The 15,744-nt window shown below is 40.4% G+C and overlaps 4 protein-coding genes across 7 annotated transcripts in view; 2 read left to right on the forward strand and 2 right to left on the reverse strand.

The window, feature by feature from the left end:
• Positions 1-400: 400 nt before the first annotated feature.
• LOC306828875 (dihydroxyacetone phosphate acyltransferase-like) lies at positions 401-8,933 on the forward strand. Of its 2 annotated transcripts, XM_079351604.1 has the most exons (16): positions 402-533; positions 1,327-1,516; positions 1,602-1,778; positions 2,199-2,328; positions 2,449-2,576; positions 2,690-2,765; positions 3,265-3,416; positions 3,755-3,885; positions 4,209-4,450; positions 4,909-5,166; positions 5,295-5,374; positions 5,779-5,919; positions 7,050-7,149; positions 7,232-7,325; positions 7,457-7,518; positions 7,641-8,933. In XM_079351604.1, the coding sequence occupies exons 2-16, from the start codon at positions 1,331-1,333 to the stop codon at positions 7,691-7,693; spliced, it is 2,010 nt and encodes a 669-aa protein (XP_079207730.1). In that variant the 5' UTR covers positions 402-533; positions 1,327-1,330; the 3' UTR covers positions 7,694-8,933. The 2 variants fall into 2 exon arrangements, with proteins under 2 accessions (XP_079207729.1, XP_079207730.1); XM_079351603.1 differs by having other exon boundaries at positions 401-533; positions 2,199-2,576.
• Positions 8,844-11,065, reverse strand: LOC306828893 (uncharacterized protein). Its single transcript, XM_079351632.1, has 3 exons — positions 10,834-11,065; positions 10,238-10,491; positions 8,844-9,639 (listed from the first exon to the last, which is right to left on the reverse strand). Exons 2-3 carry the CDS (start codon positions 10,299-10,301, stop codon positions 9,119-9,121), a joined length of 585 nt encoding a protein of 194 aa, XP_079207758.1. The 5' UTR covers positions 10,302-10,491; positions 10,834-11,065; the 3' UTR covers positions 8,844-9,118.
• Positions 11,066-11,103: 38 nt separating this feature from the next.
• Positions 11,104-14,932, forward strand: fam228a (family with sequence similarity 228 member A). The gene is made up of 9 exons (XM_079351623.1): positions 11,104-11,166; positions 11,419-11,501; positions 12,747-12,917; positions 12,989-13,066; positions 13,165-13,356; positions 13,561-13,641; positions 13,739-13,826; positions 14,278-14,416; positions 14,543-14,932. The coding sequence occupies exons 2-9, from the start codon at positions 11,421-11,423 to the stop codon at positions 14,604-14,606; spliced, it is 894 nt and encodes a 297-aa protein (XP_079207749.1). The 5' UTR covers positions 11,104-11,166; positions 11,419-11,420; the 3' UTR covers positions 14,607-14,932.
• itsn2a (intersectin 2a) overlaps positions 14,710-15,744 on the reverse strand; it is a 35,079-nt gene continuing 34,044 nt past the window's right edge. For all 3 annotated transcript variants that reach the window (XM_079351579.1, XM_079351578.1, XM_079351577.1), the window contains one exon: positions 14,710-15,494. In XM_079351579.1, the coding sequence (XP_079207705.1) occupies positions 15,343-15,494 (152 nt within the window). In that variant the 3' untranslated portion in view covers positions 14,710-15,342. The remainder of the gene's footprint in view (positions 15,495-15,744) is intronic.

Below are 15,744 nucleotides of genomic sequence, written 5' to 3' on the forward strand. Positions count from 1 at the left end.
ACATGGAGAAATTGAGACTGAAGGGATGTAGGCAGCTGACCTCATCTTTTTGACCTTCATGTTCCTGAGCTGATGAGTAATTAGCTGAATATACATCAGATGATTTACAAAAAAACTACTTCTAAAGTCCCTGTATTTAATTATGAATAAATTGTAGTTCATCAAAATGTGCAAATATTGTTAAAAAGAGAGATTTGATTCTGCACAAAATATTAAGTGTTGTTGATCAAAGTGAGCACACTTTGCACAGGCAAGTGTGTGTTAGCTTTAGTATATTTCTCTAGAAGCAAGATGAAAAAGTGAGCTCCCCCCTGCTTGTGCACATCAGTGTTGTGTTAGGGGTTATTAGAGGGCAGAGGGCTGAACGTTACACTGTGCGGGAGGAGTTTCCAAAACCCACTAATTCCATTGGCTCGCTCCCTGGGACGCTGACAGGCTGTAGACAGGCTGCATCAAAGTAAGCGGACAAGTGCGGAAACGGTCTAAACCAGGACAGACACCTGCAAAGGTCGCGTCTGCTCATGACTCATACGGTGAGATCTTTTGAACCCAGTTTGTTTATCATCCGTTGTTGCATCCGTTCACTTTAGCCTATCGCTTGTTTCTATGCATGGTCTCAACTTAAACATGTTTTAAAAGTAACAAAAAGAGTGTGAGAAATATAAGGAATAGGTAAGGGCTGACATTGAAACTGAAACAGTAAACAATGCATGGTCGTGTTTGTTCTCTTGAAACTGTTAGAAAATGCAGCAGAAGCAGGTCCCAACAGAGCTGAGGAGTATTAGCTGCTAAAACTTTGACCTACTTTGAAACATTCAGTAATCCATCCAACATTAGCGGGTCAGAGTCCAAACAATATAGACTGTAGATAATGAGACAGTGTTGTTTCTGCTCATAACTGGATCAAGACTCTTATAGGGTCACCGGATGTAGGTATGGTTAAAGAAATGTTCTAAGTCTAAGATGTTTTACATCAACTTGTGACAATATTTGGAGTATAGACTTCATTAAATCCAGTATTTATGATATAAAGTCATTTCTAACTTCTACTCCTTGTATTTTAGCTGGATGTTTATAGTTTTCACATCAAACTTCTATTGAATTTGCGCATTGGATCACGATTGGCTGACATTTGTGATGTCATAGAACCATGCTATTATATGACTAAAGTACTAAACAAACGAGATGACACTTCCTCTTTAAAGCATCGTTTGGTTGTGTTTGACTTTTCTGTTTAATACTTTTAATCATCTTTCTGTATTTTTCCGCTAACATACTTGAGTAAACTTAGTAAATTTGCAGTGTTTAATGTGTTTTTTTACACAGTGTAATGGATTCAGTCAAAGGCGACGAGGACTTTGTGGATATATTAGAGGAGCGGAGATGCAGCAGTGATCTTGGTCATGCCTTCAGGACTTTCAGCCCCCACCCCTACAAAGGAGCCCCCTCCTGCTCCACAGCTGACCTCAACAAGGTTGTGCTGGAGTCACAGTATCTACGCTACATGGCCAAGGAGGTGAGGAGAAAATATTTAATGAAGTTGATTCAAACTATTGCTTCATCAACATGGTGTTCGTTTCCTTGATTTCCTTCCTCATCAGATCGCCACAGAGACGGGGTCGTCGATGGAGGAAGTGAGAGAGGAAGCGTCTAGGATTTTGGAGGAGATGTCTCAAAACCTGCAGCTGGGGTTCATCAGGCTGATGGGCTACACTATCAGCAAAATGTCCAAGAGACTCTTCAGCAGCATCAATGTCAACATGGAAGGACTCAACCGGGTCAGAAGCAATCACTTTTAAAAAACAACACACTGCGTTCTGTTTAGGATCATCACAGAGCAATAAAGGACAGTTTACACTATAGTCTAATGTATATTTTATTAGTAGTTGTTCATACAAATACAGTAAATCTTTAAATGTATCCAAATAAAAAAATACAACTTACTGTACATAGACTTCTATTTTTACATCTTTTGTAAATGTGTATTATTTTTTCTAATCGCCATGTTAGGTGGTCCCATACAGAAAACATAATTGTTAATTAAATGCAAAGTGGCTAACTGTAACAGGAAATAACCAAATGAGGAGTTTCCTCTCTGTCATGTACCATTTCACAAACTGCTGTGAAAATAGACTTAAACTTTGAACCTTTGGTTTTCTTGTTTTGTCCTGAACACAATTTCTTCTGTCACCTTTCAGCTTCAACAAGCAATTCAAGAGCACCCTGTAATTCTGATGCCCAATCACAGGAGTTATGTCGACTTCTTGGTTATTTCCTACATCCTGTTCACCTACGACATCCCTGTGCCAGTAATTGCTGCAGGAAGTCGCAAGTATCTATTTGGAGCAACACATCAGATTGATTTGGTTAACACTGAGTTAAATGAACACGTCTCTAGTACACATTGTCCTTACTTCTCTCTTTTTTTCTATTCTTGCCATTGTAAAGCTCTTGCAGGGATGAAGATGGTGGGAGAAATACTGCGTCGCTCTGGAGCTTTCTTTATCCGACGTGCCATTGGCTCTGACAAACTGTACTGGGCAGTGCTTTCAGAATATGTTAAAACCATTGTCAGGGTAAGACACAATAAGCAGCGCAGCGCAACTGTGAAATCTAAACAGTCATGCTCTAAAATATCTTCAGCTTGTTTAAATATTCAATCAAATGTTTGTCCCTCTGTTTGCTGCAGAGGGGATTTGCTCCTGTGGAGTTTTATGTGGAAGGACTGCGGAGCCGCACACTGAAGTCTCTGACGCCCAAATTAGGTGAGGGCCATGTTGAAAATTTGCTGGTATTTTCTCGTTTTGCTTCTTGGTTACTATTGAAAACCTTGAGATTGGGGATTCTGGCTATCATCATCTTGGAGCCATAATTGACTATATTTGGAATACAAGGTAGAAGGTTTTGATTGAGTTGAGTCCTTTAAGACAGCTAACAGTATAACACCAAAATAGCCATGTGCTAAATTAGCTTAATTTCAAAGTTTTAAAAAATAAGCTTTGGAGACCAAACACTACTTCTATTCCAAATTAAACACATTTATTACTGCTTGAAAATTGTACAATTTAACATAGAAGTCTTAAATCTACTGGGATTGACTTCCTTTTGGAGCTAGCTTCAAGTGGCCACTTGAGGAACTGCAGCTTTTGACCCTATGCAGTTAACTTACATTTTTGTAGATGTTATAAAAGTCAGATTTCTTTAGAGGACTGCAGGAATTTTAAAAAAAGGCCAACTTTTACAATCTCTTCATTTTCTCTGCAGGGATGATGCACATGGTGCTAGAGCCCTACTTCAAAGGGGAGGTTTTTGACATTACGTTGATGCCCATCAGTATCAGCTACGACAGAGTGCTGGAGGAATCCCTGCTTGCTCATGAGTTACTGGGTGTCCCCAAACCCAAAGAAAGCACCACGGTACATGCTGTTAACATTCCTCACGTAATAAAAGTGTCACCCTTAAAAACTTGGTTTAAGAACTCTCACTACCTATAACAATTTGAACTGTCTTTGACGAATTTCAATTTTGATATCTGCGTCCCTGATAACATGTAATGTTTTTTTTGTTAAAGTTGTAAGAAGCACACTCCTCATTGTATTTAATTATAATGTAATTACAAATATAATTGTGTCTGAAACTTTTACAACATCAGCACAGGTCAGAAGGGTTCAAGCATGTTTAAAGCTGATTATATCTTGCTATTTAATCACTCCTAGCCCTGCTCTCTCTCTCTTTTCGCTCTCTCTCTCTGCAGGGTCTGCTCAAAGCCACCAAAGTGTTGCAGGAAGATTACGGCAGCATGCAAGTGAACTTTGGTCGCCCTCTGTCAGTCCGACGTTTGTGTCAGGGCAAGATAAACCGCTGCCAGTACAACCTCATACCCAGGTAGTATTTATTCTTAGATCTATACAAGATATCTTATCAATTCAGCCAAGGTTTGCACCATACACTGAGTTCAAGCCAGCATAGGAGGTTATAGGTTCAAATTCCCCCATCAGAATTCTATTTAAAAGTCAGAAAGCAAACTATTTAACATATCTTTTGTAATATTTATTTCTATTTTAACATTTGTATCCCTTAAATGTAAGAAAATATTGTGTAGTTGAAAATCTATAGCCATCTTTTCTAAATGTAGCCTGTGAGTCTCTGCCCCCTCCATTATCTGTGTTAACTCCCCCCTCTTCTTCCCCTTTTATATCTATTCACAGAGACCTCCCTCAGAAGCCCACTGCTGAGGCTCAAGCCTGCGTGAGTTGGCTGGCTCATCTGGTGGTACGGCTCCAAGAGGAGGGCTCTCTGATTAGCCCCTGGTCTCTGATGGCCTGCCTGTTGCTCCAGGCTCCGACCACAGTCTTAACAGAGGAGGGCCTGCTGTGGCATCAGCTCACAGAGAAAACACTCTGGCTCAGGAAATTGGCGCTGGTTTTTGGGGCTCGCTTGAACTGGCCTGGTGGGTTGAATTTTTTTTTTTTTTTTTTTTCTCGGCGGTGTAATTTCCAATCACTTCAATGACCAGCAGGGGGCACTTGAATATTGAATCACAAGTAAGCCAGATAAGGTTAATTGAGAAAGGTAAATGAGTGGGTTCCCTCCTGGTAAAGCTGTCAGCTTCCCCCAAAGAGGGTCCTTTGACACGCTCTAAGGTACATCAGACAGATTACATCGATGTGAGTTGGCACATGAGCTCAGATCACTTAGGAGATGTTCAGTTGACTAATGCACTTAAGGAAACTTATCCTCAAAGGACCCCACTGAACGTCTCACGTAGTAGGTCTCGTGTGCTGGTACACGCATGCAGGAACTATAATGTGCACAAATGCATTACAAGGTATACTGAGGCTGAAGCAACCCTCTTGAACCTCAGCATGCCTCTTCATAATCGGATAATGGTGATATTGTGTTCTATAGAAAAAATCCCTGACCTGGATGTGATGGCATCCAACATGGCCCTACATCGCTCTGTAGTTCAGAGTAAAGCAGGTCGTGTTTACCTGGTTCGGGAAGAAGAGCCTGCAATGAAACGTCCAATCAGCCCAGAGGAAGGTGCGTTCAGGACAGCGGCGGCGGTCCTAATGCTGGCATCCTATAGGAATCAGTGTGTGCATCTTTTCGTGCGTCCTGCAATGGTCGCTACCGCAATACACATCTTAAAGACGACACAGAAAGGTGAGGGTGACACACCACGTTCAATTCGTCTGGTTCTCCTTGGGGTTTCTGCCTTGAGGAAATGGATTTGATTAATGTGGGGTTTTTTTAATTCCTCTTTGTCTCATCAATCATTGTTCTGTTTACAGACAAGCTCTTCCCCTTCTTCTTATTCCTACAAGACATCTTCTCCAATGAGTTCATTTTCACTCCTGGAATGTCGTCTCAGGTAACAACCCAACATCGGCCCCCTTCATTCACCTCAGAGCAGCGATCATACAGAGGCTTATTGTCCTGTTAGTCGAGTTTTGCAAACTTGACTAACATCCCAGACTTGATGTCTGAAGTAAAAATAGAATTCCAGTTAAGATTTATGCAAATTCATTACTTACTGCTAAATGACGTAGTTCACTTGTTTCACACATTTGACCCTGATGGCTCTTCACTCTGAACTGTTCTTGTTACCCTAGTTGGAGATGGTTGAAAATGGTTTTCCATGCTACCCATTATCATTTATTTATAAACAGTAAAAAAAGATTTGAGTTAAATAAATTTCCACCAAAACCTGAATTTGAACACAATTGTTGTTATTGTGTCTACCTTCTTGTTGATGTATTTCCTCCCATTGGTCAGGACTTTGAGGAGGCATGCTTCCTCTTGAAGAAATGTGCAGCCATCGATATCATTGAGCAGGAAGTGACGGTGTCAGATGCTGGGCAGGAGGTGCTATCCTTCCTTCGAGTGCTTCTAAAACCCTTTATAGACACTTACCAGGTACTTTTTATTTTTATATACACTCAGGGATCATAATAACTTACTATGCACTTGATGAGACTCAGGCTTGGTGGGGAGTGGAGTGTGTTTTATTCATGCAGGATCAGCCAGGTTTCTCTCTGTTACATCGCATGAATACAGAATATTTTCTGTCAGCAATCAAACCCTGCACTTAAACTGCGGGGCTAAAATTAAATCCAAACAGTTTTAGCAGAGTTTTGAGCCTCTTGAGGACAAAGGTCATGACCTCATTGTTTTCTCTGGGAATCTAGGGCTAGCATTCTAGTGGTAGCTCCCCTATGCACGGTACCTATCTAAAGGCTGATGCCATGATCATATAGTCATTACAGTGATTCCTTTAGGTCCGAGTATAGTCGACAATGAAAAGGATTAAGACTTTCATAGCAAATGTGGGATTTTGAAATGGAGATAATCTTTGGTTTTTCCAAGGCAGGTTTACACTTGCAAGGAATTTGACTCGGTGTTTGGTGCATAAAAGTAACAGAAATATTATTTAAAAAAGAAAATCCAATGCCCTGCTCTCAAAGAAACTTAAAAGGGATAAAATAAGCATCATAAATGTCCAAGTCTGCAGGAATAGTCTTGAAGGAATGTGCAAGATGCTGAAAAGGTAAAATACCAATAGTATCTCCAATTTTTTTTCTCCCCTTTCTTTTTCAGGTGTTAAAATGTTTCTATACTAGTCCCCTCTAAATATGGCATATGTGGAGTGTATGTGCTTTCAAATGATAAATTATTATAAGGAAATATTCCCATTTATAGAGTTGAGTTTGGGATGTTTTAGAAGCACACCTGCTTTAGGAAATTTTGATTATGTTGGGTCACACTAGTTTTGTCCAACTGTGCCATAACATTACATGAATGTAAGCTAGCAATGATTGGTTCTTGTTACTAATGCCAACAAGATAAATTTAATAACTGGAATTACAATTTACAAGTTTTGCGGTCTTCAATTTTACTGCATAGATTTTATTACACATCTTGTTATTCTCCAAACATTCATCCCCATCACTAGGGGGCAGAATAGCTTGACATTTAATTTTAAAGCCTATAGTACAGTAACAAGTTGGTAGGTTATGTTGACGAGGTGTGTTTTTATTTATATCCAGGTGGTGTTTAGGTACCTTTGTGAAGATGGAGTTCACTCCTTTTCTGAGAAACAGTGCCTACATGCTGTGCGAAACTTGGCCACAAAGCTCATCCTCTCAGGTAAAATAGAAAGCAGAAATAAACTTTGACTTTAGAAACGATCTCAGGCTGTCTCACCCAAACAGACCTTTGTTTGTTTCAGGCAAACTTTCCACCCTTGAAGCCCTCTCATCTGATACACAGAAAAACGTTTTGTCAGCTCTGCGAAGGTTGGAGATTGTGACAAAGTCGAGGGTGTGAGTAACAAGATTAGCCCCTGAAAACCTGTTTGCTTTTAAGCTCATTTTCTGAGGTGATTGATAAGCTGTCTGTATCTCTAATGCCACCACCATGCTCTTAAGTTTATTTATTTGTTCCTTTGTGGCAGGTCTGAGCAGAATGAATTCAGAGTAAACAAAGAAGCTGTAAGAAGAATTGTAGATATGCTCAGTAAGTTTCCACAAAGATCTTCCTGTACAGTTAACTACTTTGAATGTCCTTTCCAATCTTATTTTTGTTTAACACATCAGCAGCAGCCTAAAGGGATTTTTTTTCTTTTCCTGTCACTGTAGCTGGGAAAATCCCTCCACAGCCTCTCCATGCTACACCTGGCTCAAGACTTTAGTCTCCGTTGGAACACAGCCATCTTCTGTATCAGCTCACAGTCCTGCTAACCCACGTTGACTCAGTTTCTTCGCCCTCCTGTGCCTCTAAAGAACTTGTATGTAGGGACACTGCATCTGAACTCTGCAAGCAGACAAAGTACCTTTATCCTAGCCAGGAACCAGACTTAATCTGGCAGAATTCCACTCTTGAACATTTGCTCTGTACCTCCCTCAGCCTTCTTCTTATCCGTCATAGATCTGTCAGGGCTAAGATTAAACTACATGACCTGATATGGAGACCGATAGGTCACAAAATTCAACAGATTCCTTATAGCTTTCCTCAGAGCAACCCAGAGGGGGAGAATCATCCTCTGGGTTGGAAGCTATATGCTGTTACAATGTTGTACTGTGTCCCAAGTTGAACATTTGAGTAGACATTTAAAAAAAAAAAAACTATTGTATGATGATAATTTATCATTTTCACTTTGAGGTATTTTAAAGCTAATGCTAACTCTCTAACTTAAGAGTTAGCTTTGAACTACTAAGATTTTAAACTATCATAAAGTCATATTAGCTAGTGTGCTGTTAGACAGCAGCTAGTCTATTGTTTGCAAGGGACCAATTTCTTGCAAACTTTACCGTAAAAGGATTGTTGATTGCTAATGTAAGCTTTTAGTCAATGCTAGGTCGATGGCATAACATTGATATGCTTTATCACCTAATGTCCTCCTCGTTTTTCAGTATAGTTTCTGATTTATCTGGAAGCAGTTAAATAAGAGACCAAGAGTCCAAATTCATATTATTTACAACATTGAACACACAATTATGACTTAAACACACCATTTGAACTTCCATACCTAAATGTGATATCAGGGCTAAATGGTTAAAGTGGTGATTTTACAGTTTATGTAAAATGGACTGTGGTTTGATAATCAGAATGTGATACGAGCAAGTGATGATGAATGTCTGATAGATACTTAGAAGATTAGGACTGACATAAAATGAAATGCAATCAGTAGAGCACCTTATTATCAACCCAACTGCAGATACAGTAGCTTGTGCAATGATGTAGTAAAAAGTGACAATGATGTGATTGTAAATTAAATTTTACCATTTAAAATCTAAATCAGGTAACAATGACAAATGCAATAACCAATCAAAGATGTAATGTTTCATTTGTGTGACACATTTATTTTAACTCTTATATCTCAATAAATGTAAAACAAATGTAATAAAATGCACCATAGATTATTTTCTTTACACTTTACAATTTCTTTGATTCTGTTGGACTATTCTCCCGAACACTGTGAGTGATTGAACAGAGATCAAAGTCCAACGCTCCCTAGGGATCTCATCTCATCTCTGCTCCAACTGTTCCCCTCAGAAGTTAAAAGAAGGCCCCTTATGTGCCAATTAACCATTAGATTGTTTAGCATCGACAAATACTATCTATACACAGGTGGTACGTCGACTTTGATGCGTAAAGCGCTGACGGGGTCTTGACAAAAAACCGAGATGTATTCCAAAACCTTCGAATTGAGCTTTTTTTCGCTTTCTTTGGCTCTGTGTCGCTCTTTGTCCCATCTATCCTTCTCGCCGTTCATCTGGGAGAACAGGTTGATCTGGATGGTGCGCAGCGTGGCCGCCAGGACGAAGAAACCTCCCTGCATCATATGGCAGAAAGCAGCGCCAACGCTGAGCGCTGCGCCCATCAGGTTGGGCACAGTCTCGCACACCACGCACATGCCCTCCAGGAAGTGTAGCGTGCCTTTCCGGGCCAGGGGCTGGCTTTGGACGGGATAACCCTGGGGTGGAGAGGGTGCTTGCTGGGCATGGTTAAATAGGTATCTCACACAGTCGGCAAAGTGGCTGCCGGCTCGGCGCAGCGGGAGCAGGGCCAGGTACAGGTGGCAAGCGGCTTTGGTCAGAGCATGAAAGAGCAGCCGCAGCTCAAGCACGGCATTGCCTGGAGATAAGAGGGTAACGGGGTTAGCTGGAGTCTCATTAACACGGTGGCTAATGTCAGCAACCATTACAAACAGCGTCTGCCATTGGATTAAAGTTTGTTCTCCAATGTGGGCAGTGGGCATCACCTGAGCATGCAAGGAAGGCGACTTATAGCATCATTACGCGCGACCCTCAAATCTGCAACCCCATCATATAACACATTTACCCATAACACCAAACAAACAGGCTGAAGTAGATGGTTTGTTTATTCATTTCATTTAGTTTCACTTATTCCAAGAGCCTTTGCAGAAAATCCGTTTTAGTTAACGATTTTGCAGATGGATTGGTTAAATAAGGTATTTTTACTTTAACAATTATAAAACTAAATATAAGGAATAGGGTACCAGCTGACATTGTTTCCTTGACAATTTATAACTCGTTTAATTGCTTGGAAGTGAAACAAAATAACCTATAGCCTAACACCGAACACTCATTATTGATTTTTGCAGAGATACGTGCTTGAGCTAAGAATTGAGGACATGTCAGTTTGTTTGTACCATGAAGCAGCATACGGCTCTGTTCTTCAAAAGCGTCCATCTAGCTCTGTGTTCTCTTACCGTCTATGAAGCAGAAAATCCACAGCAGGGCAACACTCGCTGCCAACGAAGTCCACCAATCCATGTAGTCTCCCCCCCGGTCCCGGGCTCGACAACGAAAGGAAGGAAAGCTGCGGAAATCCCAAGTTATGATCTGGCCAAGCCCTGCCCTGCCTTTACGCAGCTAATACCCACACATTAAGTCGTAGCATCCCCGGCAGGTGTCGGAGTAGGTGGTGTTGCAGCAGCCTCCGTGGGACAACCTGAAGGGTCACCTGAGGTGTCAACAAGAGCCTAGAGTCATAGCCTAAGCAACCCAATAACCTGTTGCACCTTCAATGCACACTATATTAAACAATTAAAACTGGACACTTATTGCTAATAAATTAGCAATTAAAGGTTTACCCCCATTTGCAGTTTCGTATTATAGTCTGTTCTGGTAGGCCTATTGGCTTTTGAAATAAGCACACATGACTGCAATTATGGTTGCCTATTAAAGACCACGTTTTTTGTATCTAGGAAAAACAAGTGATCAGTTTACATCTGTCAACACATTTGGTCAATTTTTAAAATGAGAAAGTTGTTGTATTTGTTTCTAAAAAAAGACTTTAACATACCGTAGATTAGAATAAGTAATTGTTTTCTTGCTGTGGAGTCCGCGTGCGTCCTCCTGACCTGACCTGACCCAACGTCTTCGCTGCGCTCGTGCACCGGTGTCATGGCAACAGGAAGCCTTCAGACAGCACGGCACCTGGAGGAGGCCTCTCCCTCCTCCTCACTCTGTACCTCTGTTGGCCGCTGAAGTTAGTCTACGGGGAGGGATAAACGTGGCTGACCTCTTTATTTATTTTTTTTCACGACTAAACTGCACGTTTTATGCGTTCTGACTCAAAACCGAGGGCACAGTTTTCCCCATAAACGTCTGACCCACACATCATTAATCATCGAAGGTAAGAAACCATAACGTTGCTATGGCAACACGAGATAAACAGCCTTAACTAAATTAAATTAAACAATTAACGTCAATCTAATGTCATTTGTAAGCTCTTGCACATAGGCTAAATTAAGTGATTCAACGTAATTAACTTAATTGTCTAAATCGTGACAATGCTAACTGTAGATTAAGGTTAATTGGGGCTGTAGTTCTTAACAATGATGATCAAATATGTTCCGCTTCTTTTTTTTCTTTTTTTTTTTTTTAGCGATGAGCCCAAAAAAGAAAAGAACAGCCAGTGGTGTGATCACCCTCCACACACGATTTCCTGTTAGCCTGCTGAAATCAGAGGTAGGCTGAAACCCCCTTCAGCCCACACACACATTGTCTCAGGGACTGTGAACTAAATAGTCCCACTTTACATTCAAAAAATTAGAGCGGCCAATCTAATCATGACATTTCTATCATGCACACTCACACTCCAGTTGTCGCTTCACAGTGAGATTTATGTGAACAATTTATTACCGACCTTTCAATGTCATGGAGGCTGTGTAGGTTTAGTGTGTGAACCGAAGCCAGCTTAGAGAATGAATGCTTCTTTTCCTTCTGTCTACGCCCTGTCACATCTGAGTATACAGTGATGGAATCTCTGAGAGATGAATGGAAAGGTTTCAGGTGATTGAAAGGCCGATATTGTAGCCACTGTAATCCTCTTGATTTAGGACAATAGGGGGAAAAGCTTAGTTGTTTTCCTCCTGCATGTATCAGATGACATGCAAAGAAGAAAACCTGACAATCAATTATACACTAGAAAAACACAGTTACAGTATGAAGCTGCTGTTTGTCCTGTTGCTAAAGTTGCATAGTTTACTGATGTTTATGTCCCACCATGTGTGATTGTATAAAGTGTAAGACACAGTTCAAGTTCAAGTTCCAAGGTTTAGTGACATGATCTGTCGCTGCCTTCTCTTCACCTACATGGTTGTGTCCGAACTGCATCTGGGATTTACAAGAGATCACATTCCCTAGGGAGTGCTGACATTCATTATTTGTTTTTGATAATCATACGTTCACTTCCAAATTGCAATACTTAAAGTGTATGTGAGAGTACAACATATTGTCAGTGTATTTTAAAAGATGTAATAGTGCTTTTATGAAGAGAAAAAAAAGGGATAAAATGAGCCAAAATTGACTGATGTTCTCCAGGTGAAGAAACTCAATGTCCTGTTGAATGACTTTTTTCGGGACTGCATCCATGGCTTGAAAACATGGCAAAATGTCAGTAAAACAGTTGACGTTAAAATCATGGGTGACATTTAAAAAAGATTTTACCTAAAGCTACAGGCTAATACCTTTTTCTTTCTCAATATGTATTCTTAATACTTTTAAAGTTCAGACAACATGAGACAGATTGAGTGCAGTTTTCTTTTTTTTCAGAACATTTGATTGTTGTCTGTGGTGGCTCAACATCACCTCTTGCTCATCGGATGCCACTCTCACCCATAATGCCAACTTGTGAATGTTGTGTTTATTTCCTACTTTGTTTGCAGAAGAAAGTTGTTTGTTGAAGCTGAACTGCTCTTCATGGTGTTTCAGGTGAGCGCAGCAGATCTGAAGGATGAGACAGAGAGCCAAAGGAGCCCGCGTCAGCCGAGGAGCAACTTTAATGGGGTCGAAGCAAAGAAAAGAGTTGAGGCCTCACTCCCTGAGCCACAGAAGGGAACAAGTCAAGACTTTCTCTCTGACTCCTCCCTCAGACAACTGCAGGTACTGCATTTAAGAACCGCCTGCTGAAAAGTACCAGATGACTTTTCTTACTGGATGTTTTTTTTTTCTAGGCAAAGATAAAGGCAGAAAATCAAGAAGCCAGTAGAATAATCCAACCTTTACTGGAGACAGAAAATGATTTGGAGAAGGTAAGAAGTTCTGCTTTTGTTTGTAGTTTGTGCAAATTGTCTTTGCTTGGATTTGTAAGGCTCCATTATTTTTATATCCGTTTCTCTTACTGGAGCAGTTGGAGAAGTTTTTCAGCAAGCGGGACGTCACAGAGCTGAGGAGAAGGGAGCTGCTGCACAAACACTGGACCGAGCGTGTGTGGTTTCCACTGCAGAGTAGAGTTGAGGGACGCGTATCCAGCTGTGGTCTAATAGAAGCCAAGAAACGTCAGAGCTTATACAGTCACTACCTGCATCACTGCAATGTCAAGGTGGTGCCAGTCGATCTGCTCTAAATGTATTTCAAACCGATTGTTTGTGCTAGAAAAATCCTGTGCTTTGTTTACTGTGAGGCTATTTAATTCTGTCAGAGGTCACACATGCATATTCTTAGGATTTAAAAAAAAAGGCCAAAATCCATACACGAGATATGACTTCTTCACTGTCTCTAATCACTTTTATGTTTTTATCTTCAGGGTTTTGTGTTTCTAGAAACTTACAATCTGAAGGAATACAATCCTTTTCTTCTCAACATCAAAAAGCCACGCTGCTTCAAGGTGACATTTAAACATTTCACTTCATGAAATAAAAAGACAGCGTTTCACATTTGTAAGGTTTTCCAAATGTGTCTGTGTTCTCTGTTTTTATCTCCAGGTCGACACAGCTGACTTTAAGGGCCTGCTCTACCCCCACTCACATAAAAGACTGAAGGATCAGACAACAGCCGGCTCTTGTGAAGCCGGTACTGGGAGTATTTTTCTTTACTCTTTGACTCAGGAAATGTAAGAGCGTTTTGAATGCTTTACTTTGAGCAGAGGTATTCACAGGGACTGTTTCAGCACAAATGAAAAGTTGTATTCATAATCAATAAAACACATCTTTTCTTTTTTATTAAACACACAAACGTTTTGCTGCTGCAGCCACTGATACTCTAGTATTAGCTTATGGAGGCTAACATTAAAAAAATAATGCAAGGTAATCCAGCCTATTGTCCATTAATGAGTCAGCTTACCTACTTTCTATGACCTTTAGTTTTTAGCCTCAGCTCCAGAAGTTTGCTATTTGTTTTTGTCTCCTTACGGTCACTAATGTCTTTTCATTCAGCCAAGAATCAGTGTGAATCCATTTTCAGATTTCAGGTTTAACAGATGTATTTACTGTTCTATTTATTGATGATTTCCTTTCTGTCTTAGGATGCAAACGCAAACCTCCTTGTCCTCACAGTAGTTCTGTGGCATCTCAGGCTGACACGAGTTTACAAGCCTCATCTACTTATCCGATCTCTGCTTCAAGAAACGCTCCAGATGAGGCTCAAGGAAAAAAATCCATCGGGTAAACCCTTACAATAGTCTTAAAGTTTTAAGATATTTTCAGTTACACTGCAGTCTCTGTAAAATAATGAGATACTGATGTATGATGAATGTAATATGAGAAGGTCTCTCAATGTTTGCTATACAGGCCGCACAACATACCACATCACATCAGTGCGTCTGCCACACCAGACGGAAGGTGCCGTCGATAGCACAGATTCTACAGGTACTGTGTTTGAAAGGGTCGTTCTGTTGGACATTAAAGAAACAGGATTGGATGACAAAAATAACGCTGAGCCACAACCAACAACGATGGAATATTCTATGTGTGCATTTTTATTGATGCCACATTCAAGAGTTTATGGCCTCACTGAACATAAACCTCCATAGTCACCCTTAACCATGAGGTTCATCTTTGACATTATACAGTAGTGTGCAACATTTCAAATGAACAGGATAACAAGCATATGTGCAGTAGTGTGCAACTGTCCATGAAGAAAGAACAGTGAAAGTACAGTGAAATATTTCCTGTTCTAAACTAAAAGGATCCAAAAGATTTGTTTTTTTTCCTCTAAACATGTTGACGTTGTTTTGCATGAAATGTTCTGAATATGAATGTAACAAAACCTGGTGATCTAAGTGGGACATCTCTTGCGTTTCTTTCACATGAAAATATTGGCAAAGACATTCACCGAAGGTAATTTGTCGATAAACAGGAAAACACTTTCTCCACAATAAAAGGACAAGTCATAGGAATGTAGTTCAACATTTTTGGCAAGGTCTCCTTCTCCTTTAACTTGAAGTTCACATGATGAATCTCGCTGGCTCAGGGCAGGACGAGGCTGTAATAGTCATGAAATCACTTTTTAAGTTTTGCGTGGCCGCTTCGACTAAAGGTTTCCTCTTCATGATGAGAACAGGAAGTGATGTCTGCTGAGGGTGTCGTCTTCACTTGGTCGGTTCGTACAGCTGAAGGTCCAGTTTGACAGACACTTCTCCAGTGGGAACCTCGTGAAGCAGCAGGCGACGATTAGCGGCACCTTTGCTCTCCATCTCTTTTTTTATTGTTGCCACGGGAACCTCAGTCCGGCCCAGGAAATCTAATGAAACGGAAAATAGTAATTCAGCGAAGCTCCTAGGACAGACACCTTTCTCAAAAACAAGACTCAGATTTTTGGTGAAATGAAAGTAACCTGTCATGATGACAGGTTTGTCTTGAATGATTATGATTATTATGATTATTATGATTACCATTAAAAGAATGGTATAGTAGTCCAGGACGAAGGTGACATTCAATACGTTGAGTTTTAATGTCAACTATGAGAAACTGTTTAAAAAGGGCTGCCTTTA

This window comes from Symphodus melops (assembly GCF_947650265.1).
Source record: "Symphodus melops genome assembly, chromosome: 1".
In the NCBI taxonomy this organism is placed as follows: domain Eukaryota; kingdom Metazoa; phylum Chordata; class Actinopteri; order Labriformes; family Labridae; genus Symphodus; species Symphodus melops.

Coding starts and splice junctions, on each gene's coding strand:
- LOC306828875 (XM_079351603.1), top strand. CDS start 1,331: ATGGATTCAGTCAAAGGCGACGAGGACTTTGTGGATATATTAGAGGAG. Junction 1,779..2,198: donor ACATGGAAGGACTCAACCGG/GTCAGAAGCAAT, acceptor GTCACCTTTCAG/CTTCAACAAGCAATTCAAGA. Junction 5,167..5,294: donor CTTAAAGACGACACAGAAAG/GTGAGGGTGACA, acceptor TTCTGTTTACAG/ACAAGCTCTTCCCCTTCTTC.
- LOC306828893 (XM_079351632.1), bottom strand. CDS start 10,301: ATGGATTGGTGGACTTCGTTGGCAGCGAGTGTTGCCCTGCTGTGGATT. Junction 9,640..10,237: donor GATTTTCTGCTTCATAGACG/GTAAGAGAACAC, acceptor TCTTATCTCCAG/GCAATGCCGTGCTTGAGCTG.
- fam228a (XM_079351623.1), top strand. CDS start 11,421: ATGAGCCCAAAAAAGAAAAGAACAGCCAGTGGTGTGATCACCCTCCAC. Junction 13,357..13,560: donor TGCATCACTGCAATGTCAAG/GTGGTGCCAGTC, acceptor TTTTATCTTCAG/GGTTTTGTGTTTCTAGAAAC. Junction 14,417..14,542: donor CAAGGAAAAAAATCCATCGG/GTAAACCCTTAC, acceptor TTTGCTATACAG/GCCGCACAACATACCACATC.